This window comes from Polyodon spathula, chromosome 54 (genome assembly GCF_017654505.1).
Source record: "Polyodon spathula isolate WHYD16114869_AA chromosome 54, ASM1765450v1, whole genome shotgun sequence".
Taxonomy (NCBI): domain Eukaryota; kingdom Metazoa; phylum Chordata; class Actinopteri; order Acipenseriformes; family Polyodontidae; genus Polyodon; species Polyodon spathula.
In genome coordinates, this window is record NC_054587.1 from 734,115 (window position 1) to 743,584 (window position 9,470).

Here is a 9,470-nt window from a genome sequence, read left to right on the forward strand (position 1 = left end):
TCTGGTAAAGCATAGGGGAGCGGTTACGACCGAAGGATCACATAATCTCGACCTCTTTCCCTGTACCCTCCCCTCCGACCGAGAGATCACAATTAAACTACAACAGTGCGAGATAGAAATAGAGAGAGCTAAAGCACAGAGAGGTTTGGTAAAGTATAGGGAAGCATTGTAAGGCACAGAGGGGTCTGGTAAAGCACAGGAAGCATTGTAAAGCACAAAGAGGTATCGTAAAGCAGAGTTGACTGTTGTAAAGCACAGAGAGGTTTGGTAAAGCATAGGGGAGCATTGTAAACACAGAGGGGTCTGGTAAAGCACAGGGGAAGCATTGAGAGAGAGCAGAGAGAGGAGAGGGAGAGAGAGAGAGAGAGAGATGGGAGGCTCTCTCTCCTTCTTCATCTCTCTATCCTCCTCTCTCTCCGTCCCTCTCTCTCCCTCCCCTCTCTCTCCCTCAATCGGTATAGGTGTTAGAGACACATATAGTTCCACCGGGTCTACCAGAACTAAACGGAAGTCTCGGTTTTTTTTCTTCTCTCTGTTCAGTGTTCACTTCTCTTATGTCTCTCCTCTCTCTCTACTCTCAGCACGGAGAGGTGTGGTAAAGCATTAGGGAAGCATTGTAAAGCACAGAGAGGTGTGGTAAAGCAAAGGGAAGCATTGTAAAGCACAGAGAGAAAGGTCTCTCCAGACCATTTCGTGATCCTTCAGTAAAACCAAACAAAATTTCGTGTCTCTCCATACCCAATACCTAAAACAGGCAGCTTGTTTTTTTTTTTTTTTTTTTCTTAAAAAAAAACACATCTGGGGTCTTTGGTTTAGAGAGGTATGGTAAAGCACAGGGAAGCTTTGTAACACACAGGGAGGATGGGAGGTGAGTACAAGGGAAAGCATTGTAAAGCACAGAGAGGTCTGGTGTAGCACCAGGGAAGCATTGTAAAGCACAGAAAGGTCTGGTCAAACATAGGGAAGCATTGTAAAGCCCAAATAGGTCTGGTAAAGCATAGGGAAGCATTGTAAAGCACAGAGAGGTCTGGTAAAGCATAGGGAAGCATTGTAAAGAAAAGAGAGGTCTGGTAAAGCATAGGGAAACATTGTAAAGCACAGAGAGGTATGGTAAAGAACAGGGAAGCATTGTAAAGCACAGAGAGGTCTGGTAAAGCAAAGGGAAGCATTGAAAACACAGAGAGGACTGGTAAAGAACAGAGAAGCATTGTAAAGCACAGAGAGGTCTGGTAAAGCAAAGGGAAGCATTGTAAAGCACAGAGAGGTCTGGTACAGCATAGGGAAGCATTGTAAAGCAAAAAGAGGTCTGGTAAAGCACAGGGAAGCATTGTAAAGCATAGGGAAGCATTGTGAAGAACAGAGGGGTCTGGTAAAGCACAGGAGGTGTGGTAACGCATATGGAAGCACTTTAAAGCACTGAAAGGTCTGATAAAGCAAAAGGAAGCCATTGTCAAGCAAACAGAGAGGTCTTGTAAATGATAGGGAAGCACTGTAAAACACAGAGAGGTCTGGTAAAACATAGGGAACAACTATAAAGCACAGATAAGTCTTGTAAAAGCACAGGGAAGCATTGTAAAACACAAAGAGGTATGGTAAAGCACAGGAAAGCAATGTAACAATAACTTTGGTGCAAAGACAACAAGAGAAGCCCCCTGTTCGACGCGTGCTTTCTGGGCGTGCTTCCTGCGACTTGTGCGGGCACTTTTGACCCTTCAACCTCGCTCTGGGACTGGGTATCTGCCCTTGTCGTGTGCTGCCCTGTTACTACCGGTTTTGGTTGACACCACTCTCTCGGCTCCGCTCGACGTTACGTTGATGTGACTGACGGCTTGCTGTGTATGTGGGACTGTGGTACGTACGCGACGTGGAAGGTCGGTAGTAGGACTAGGAGCAGGGCCAACTGTCCACACTCACACACGACTCTACCAAAGAGACACAAATTATAGATGCCTGAGAGAACCAAAGTGAGCCACAAGAGAGAGGCCAAAAGTTCCGACACCGCACACACTCATCCAAAGAGACCACAAAGGAAGATACCAAGAGTTGATAGCCAAGAGAGATCCAAGTGTCCGCCACCGACAGCACCTCTTTACCGGAAAAAGAGACACAAAGGAGAACCAAAAAGGTGAATCCAAGGGAGGCCAAGTTCCCGACACGCACAACACAAACTGTACCCCTGGCCAGCCGTCCTTAACGCAAGTAACCTCCTCTTAAGCCTAAGGTGACTTTCTTTCGACTTGTGCTACAGTCTGGTTTCTTGATGTTGTAACGACACCTCCTGTTCACCCACTCCACATCTCTACCTCTCCTCTCTCTTCGATTCCCTCCTCCCTCTCCCCTCTCCACGCCTCTCCTCTCCCTCTCCTCCTGCTACTCGCCTCCCTCCTTCATACTCTCCCACGCTCCTCTCCTGGAGAGGAGAGAGAGAAGGAGAGAGGAGAGAGGAGAGAGAGAGAGAGAGAGAGAGAGAGAGAGAGAAGAGAGAGGAAGAGAGGAGAGAAGAGAGAGAGAGAGAGAGAGCATAGATATAGAGAGAGACAGAGAGGAGAGAGAGAGGAGAGGGAGAGAGAGAGAGAGAGGAGAGAAAGAGAGGAGAGAGAGAGAGGAGAGAGAGGAGAATTGGAGAGTGAGAGAGAGAGGGTTAGCGAAAGGTGTGTACTCCTGATCGAACACACGATGCCACAACACAAACCTAAAATAGTAATCAAACTACCCAATATTAGTTTGTGTGTTAGTGTGTGTGTGTGTCTCATTGTTGATATTTATTTTAATACTGACTCTCTCTCTCAGACTAAGAAGCCCACTACAATGAATGCAGAGCGTGGCATGGCCGTGTACGAGGAAGACGTGAGTCTGACACTTCACACACTACACTGTGCACTATACCCCTGTGCACTATACTGTGCACTATACTCCCCTCTCTCTCTCCTCTCTCCTACCTCCTCTCTCTGCTCTCTGCTCTCCCCTCTCCTCTCCTCTCCTCAGGTTCTCTCTCCTCTCTCCCCTCTCTCTTCCCCTCTCTCTCTCTCCCTTCTCCCCCCTCTCTCTCTCCCATGGAATGAGGGCGAGATGGGTAGAGAGAGGAAGAGTCTTCCTATCGTTCACTACAGAGACAACCCCGCTCCCCCTGTCCCGGTCCCTCTCCTAATGACCACAGAGACGTAATGTGTGTGGTTCTTCTCTTCGCTCGAGGACTACACCCGAGCACGCGACGCGAGTGGAACCGTCGGTTGCGGTACCTGGAGGTGCCCATGAGGTGCTGGGGAAGCAGGGTTTTTCCACTCTCCTTCCTCTCTCGTTTTCCTTGTCTCTTTTTTCTCGCTCCTTCTTCCCTTTGTTTCCCTTTTTTTTTATTTTTTGTAGAAAAACACGAGACACGCAGACTGGCATTGAGACACGCACACACACTACTCTGAAGTGGCAGTGGTTTTGATGAGATGTATAGATGGAATGCGCTCCTAGAAGATCATATATACATGGATGAAGGTTATATTTATATAGGGCCAGCTGACTTCAATTTAGAACTAGAATCGCGACAGTCCCAGATATAACTTGATTACATAGTTTACAGGCAGGATGTATAGAAATAGATGGGACTGTAATTAGTGCCTCTCTCCCCTCCCTCCTCTCGCTTCGCTCTACTCTCTCGCCTCCCGCTCCCTTCCCGTCCCTGCGCGCTCGCGCCCGCCTCTCTACGGCTCGCCCTTCCCTCCGCGTCTCGCCCTCGGCTCTCACGGCTTGTTATTTTGGACTGTTTTTGACAACGCCATTACGGGGCGACTTCCTTTTTTACATGACTTTTATTTTCAGACGGGGAGAGGGTCTTACTTTTTACCTTGCTTTGAGAGGAAATGGCTCTCTATTTTATAGAACCTCTCATTCTCTCTCCCATCTGTCTTTCTCAGAGACTCTGCTCTTCGTTTTCTCGCCTCTGAGATCCCTGCTATGTCTCTCATCTCGTATCAGAGAAAACCGTTGTAAAGCACGGAGAGGTCTGGTAAAGCCTAGTAGCTCGGGAGCCTTAGGGGCTCCTTTTCTTTTCTCCGAAAAGGCATCCCTTTTTATCTCCCTCTTTCAGGAGGGAAGACCTCTCCAGTGGTCTCTTCCTCTCCCTCTCTCCTCCCTCCCCTCTGGTATGGAGAGGCTCCGGGGGGGGGAGAGATAGGAGAGGAGGAGAGAGATTGGAGGTAGAGGAGATAGAAGAGAGGAGAAAGGGATAGACGAGGAGAGGGAAGGACGTAGAGGAGAGAGCGGGAGGAAGTGGAGATAGAGGGGAAAAAGGGCGAGAGGAGGGAGAAGGAGGGGGAGTAGGGAGAGGATAGAGGGCGTGGGGGGCCACGCTCTCGGAAGCTGAGAGAAGGAGAAGGGATAGGGGGTTTTGGAGGGAGAGAGGTCTCTTTCTCTCTCTCTCTCAAGAGAGGTCTCTCTCCCCTCCTCTCTCCTCTCTCTCTCTCCTCTCATCCTCTCTCTCTCTCTCTCACTCTCTCCCCTCCCCTCTCTCTCCTCTGGAGAGGGAGGGAGAGGTAGAGAGAGGAGAGGGTCTATAGGAGTGCGGACTTTACCCATTCTTTAGTTTCACATGTTTTTGTAAGTCACTACTTCTTCTTCCTGAGACTTGAGGACTCAAATTGTGGCTCGCAGTCACGTGAGAGAGCGAGAGAGAGAGAGAGAGAGAGAGAGCGAGAGAGAGAGAGAGAGAGGAGGGAGAGTAACTAACGTACCCTCTCATCACTGGCTCAGCCTCACTGCCTCGCGTGTTTGATTGCATGCATTAGTTTGTGCGTCAGTGTGTGAGAAGCAGCTATTAATCCACGAAGTGCTTATTGATTGCCGGGGCTGTTTCAATCACTCACTCCTGGGTTGATTAATCACCCTGTTGCCCTGGATACAGCCTTGCCTGTGTGTGTGACATCACAGAGTATTATATTCTATTGGCTTACATTACATTATATTACATTATAAAAAGGCAGTGTGGTCCCTTGGTTAAAGTCCAGGGCTTGTAACCAGAAGGGTCACGGGTTCAAATCCCACCTCTGCCCCTGTCTGACTCCCTGTGTGTGACCCTGAGCAAGTCGCTTCACCTCCTTGTGCTCCATGCTGTGTGTGAGATGTTAAATCAATGCTCCTATTGTAAGTGACTCTTCATATAATGCGCAGAAGTGTCGGTCGGAGCCCATTTCGTGACAACACTAACATTATTTTGGTCATAGGGAAGCATGGTACAGCATAGGGAAAGCTCTGTAAAGCACAGAGAGGTTGGTAAAGCATAGGGAAGCATTGTAAAGCACAGAGAGGTGTGGTAAAGCATAGGGAAGCATTGTAAAGCACAGAGAGGTCTGGTAACGCATAGGGAAGCCTTGTAAAGCACAGAGAGGTCTGGTAAAGCACAGGGAAGCATTGTAAAGCACAGAGAGGTCTGGTAAAGCATAGGGAAGCATTGTAAAGCACAGAGAGGTCTGGTAAAGCATAGGGAAGCATTGTAAAGCACAGAGAGGTCTGGTAAAGCACAGGGAAGCATGGTAAAGCACAGAGAGGTCTGGTAAAGCATAGGGAAGCATTGTAAAGCACAGAGAGGTCTGGTAAAGCATAGGGAAGCATTGTAAAGCACAGAGAGGTCTGGTGAAGCACAGGGAAGCATTGTAAAGCACAGAGAGGTCTGGTAAAGCATAGGGAAGCATTGTAAAGCACAGAGAGGTCTGGTAAAGCACAGGGAAGCATTGTAAAGCACAGAGAGGTCTGGTAAAGCATAGGGAAGCATTGTAAAACACAGAGAGGTCTGGTAAAGCACAGGGAACGCATTGTAAAGCACAGAGAGGTCTGGTAACGCATAGGGAGGCATTGTAAAGCACAGAGAGGTCTGGTAAAGCATAGGGAAGCATTGTAAAGCACAGAGAGGTCTGGTAAAGCATAGGGAAACGCATTTTAAAGCACAGAGAGGTTGTAAAGCACAGCATTGTAAAAACAGAGAGGTCTGGTAAAGCACAGGAAAGCATTGTAAAGCACAGAGAGGTCTGGTAAAGCATAGGGGAGCATTGTAAAGCACAGAGGTCTGGTAAAGAACAGGGAGGCATTGTAAAGCACAGAGAGGTCTGGTTAAGCATAAGGAAGCATTGTAAAGCAAAGAGAGGTAAAGCATAGGGAAGCATTGTAAAGAAAAAGCACAGAGAGGTCTGGTAAAGCACAGGGAAGCAATGTAAAGCACAGAGAGGTCTGGTAAAGCATGGGGAAGCATTGTAAAGCACAGAGAGGTCTGGTAAAGCATTAAAAAAAAAAAAACGTGATATACTAATCCCTTATAAAAGTGCGTGATAGATTTTGTAGGATATTAAACAGGGGAGAGATGCTGAATGTAAATTGGCCTATGGTGGTTTTCATTATCTCTGCTGCCCCCTCTGGTGGTTGTGAAGCGGTACTGCAGCCTGGATGTGTCTTCTGAGCGCCTCAGCAGAACAGAGAGAGATTTATATGCTTGCTATTGAAACTCAGTCAGCGATGGAGAGGGAGAGGGAGGAGGGGAGAGAGATTAATGTACTTGCTGTTGAAACTGAGTCAGAGAGAGAGAGAGTGAGGGAAGAGGGGAGAGAGATTAATGTACTTGCAAACGAGACTCTGAGTCACTCTGACTGTCTCCTCTCTCAGGAGTTCCTGTATGAGATTGCTCACGAGGATCTCGCTAAGAAGACTCTGGACATCTCAGTGTGGGACTATGACCTGGGCATGAGCAATGACTTTATCGGTCAGTGATTCGCTGCTTATAACAATCACATCACTGTCTCCCTGCTTGCCCTGTGGTCTCTCTGACTCCTGCGCTGTCTCCCTGCTTGCCCTGTGGTCTCTCTGACTCCTGCACTGTGTCTCTGCTTGCCTGTGGTCTCTCTGACTCCTGCACTGTGTCTCTGCTTGCCTGTGGTCTCTCTGACTCCTGCACTGTGTCTCTGCTTGCCTGTGGTCTCTCTGACTCCTGCACTGTGTCTCTGCTTGCCTGTGGTCTCTCTGACTCCTGCACTGTGTCTCTGCTTGCCTGTGGTCTCTCTGACTCCTGCACTGTGTCTCTGCTTGCCTGTGGTCTCTCTGACTCCTGCACTGTGTCTCTGCTTGCCTGTGGTCTCTCTGACTCCTGCACTGTGTCTCTGCTTGCCTGTGGTCTCTCTGACTCCTGCACTGTCTCTCTGCTTGCCTGTGGTCTCTCTGACTCCTGCACTGTGTCTCTGCTTGCCTGTGGTCTCTCTGCTTGCCTGTGGTCTCTCTGACTCCTGCACTGTGTCTCTGCTTGCCTGTGGTCTCTCTGCTTGCCTGTGGTCTCTCTGACTCCTGCACTGTGTCTCTGCTTGCCTGTGGTCTCTCTGACTCCTGCACTGTCTCTCTGCTTGCCTGTGGTCTCTCTGACTCCTGCACTGTGTCTCTGCTTGCCTGTGGTCTCTCTGCTTGCCTGTGGTCTCTCTGACTCCTGCACTGTGTCTCTGCTTGCCTGTGGTCTCTCTGCTTGCCCTGTGGTCTCTCTGACTCCTGCGCTGTCTCTCCGATGGGCTGCAGGCGGGGTGGAGCTGGGGATCCGATCCAAGGGGGAGCGCCTGAGACACTGGTTCGAGTGTCTGAAGAACAAGGACAAGCGCGTGGAGGCCTGGCACACGCTGATCAACCACGACCCTGAGCTGAGCGACTGATCAATACACTCAGTCAATCAATCAATCCATCAATACCTGAACCATCGAACCGATCCATCATAACAAACAGCGTCCTGAGAGTACAGCATCGCGATCAATACCCAATACTGCGATCAACACCCAAGACTGTGATCAATACCCAATTCTGCGATCAACACCCAATACTGTGATCAATACCCAATTCTGCGTGGTTGAAGCAACACTTCCTTAATAACAGTGATCAATCACTGAACCAATACTGTGATCAGTAGCCAATACTGAAATGAATGATCAATAGCTGAACCAAGACTGCGATCAATAGAGGAGCCTCAATGAAGCCGAAGCACAGAGGCATCAGGAAAAAAAACTAGACTTCCCCTTTAAGAGCCGGAGCTGAGAGAGGTGCGGAGAGAAAGGACTTGCCCTTTAAGACACAGAGGCAGACTTCACAGCAACACCACGGCAAAACCAGCCTTCCCTTTAACACCTCGGCAAAACCAGCCTTCCCTTTAACACCTCGGCAAAACCAGCCTTCCCTTTAACACAGCGCTTCCACAGCAACACCGCGGCAAAACCAGCCTTCCCTTTAACACAGCGGCAAAACCAGCCTTCCCTTTAACACAGCAGCAAAACCAGCCTTTCCTTTAACACAGCGCTTCCACAGCAACACCGCGGCAAAACCAGCCTTCCCTTTAACACAGCGCTTCCACAGCAACACCGCGGCAAAACCAGCCTTCCCTTTAACACAGACGAACTTGGAGAAAAAAGATCTGCTCAACAAAATTGCTTTAAATGTGTCTGTCTGTGTGTGTGTGTGTCTCTCTCTTTCTCTCTCTGACTGCCTCTGTCTGTCTTTCTCAGTCTGTCTGTGTGTGTCTCTGTCTCTGTCTGTTTTTCTCTCTGTGTCTCTCTCTCTCTGTCTCTCTCTCTCTCTCCCTCTCTCTCTCTGTCTCTCTCTGTGTCTGACAGAGAGTACAGAACAGAGGAGAGTTCGTCACGGCAGTGCATCATTTAAAAGTTCTGTCGCTTATAATTTTCGCCACGTCGACGTGCTGCATTTTTGTGTCACAGTGACTAGCGCCTCTCTCTGAGACTAACTGGCCCTACTAGAGTGTGTGTGTGTGTGTGTGTGTGTGTGTGTGTGTGTCAGAGGAGTCATCAGATGTGACGTCTCGACATGTGTGTGTGTGTCTCCACTGCAGAGCTGTGTGTGTGTGTCTCCACTGCAGAGCTGTGTGTGTGTGTCTCCACTGCAGAGCTGTGTGTGTGTGTCTCCACTGCAGGGTATATTGATGGGCTGGGTATTGATTTTGATGCGCTCCCCAGCCCCTGAGGGGTGATTGATCTGCTTGATCTGAGATTGATTCATGTCATCAGTCTGGGCAACAGTCTTTCACTGTGTGTGTGTGTGCGTGTGTGCGTGTGTGTGTGAGTGTAGTGAGTGTGTGTGTGTGTGAGTGTGTCTCAGTGCATATAATAATAATAATAATAATAATAATAATAATAATAATAATAATAATAAGGTTTCCTGTATACTTTTATGAAAATTTTATTTTGGCGAATAAATGGTTTCTCAGAATGGCGGAAGGACGTGACGCAGCCCTGACCACGCCCCCTGCAAACCCTCTATGGATTAGAACGAGACCAGAAGGCGCGCTTTATTCAAACGGGGTGTCGCGTGGCTGACAGAACATAACGGCTTTTTAAAATTTATTTTATTTATTTTATTTTAATTTTTTTTTTTTTTTTTAATGTTTTTGTTCTCTGAAGTTGAGCCTGCTACGAAACCTTTGCTTTGGAATTTATGTAATTTTAATATTTATATAT

At 48.4% G+C, this 9,470-nt stretch overlaps 1 protein-coding gene across 1 annotated transcript; it reads left to right on the top strand.

The window, feature by feature from the left end:
* Positions 1 to 6,477: 6,477 nt before the first annotated feature.
* LOC121307256 (double C2-like domain-containing protein beta) lies at positions 6,478 to 8,509 on the top strand. Its single transcript, XM_041239421.1, has 2 exons — positions 6,478 to 6,736; positions 7,534 to 8,509. Exons 1-2 carry the CDS (start codon positions 6,493 to 6,495, stop codon positions 7,662 to 7,664), a joined length of 375 nt encoding a protein of 124 aa, XP_041095355.1. The 5' UTR covers positions 6,478 to 6,492; the 3' UTR covers positions 7,665 to 8,509.
* The last annotated feature ends 961 nt before the right edge of the window (positions 8,510 to 9,470 follow it).

What these genes read in the sequence shown, in the direction of transcription:
- LOC121307256 (XM_041239421.1), top strand. Translation starts at nt 6,493, where the DNA reads ATGGAGAGGGAGAGGGAGGAGGGGAGAGAGATTAATGTACTTGCTGTT. An exon ending in CATGAGCAATGACTTTATCG is followed by an intron (nt 6,737 to 7,533) that starts GTCAGTGATTCG and finishes GATGGGCTGCAG; the next exon opens with GCGGGGTGGAGCTGGGGATC.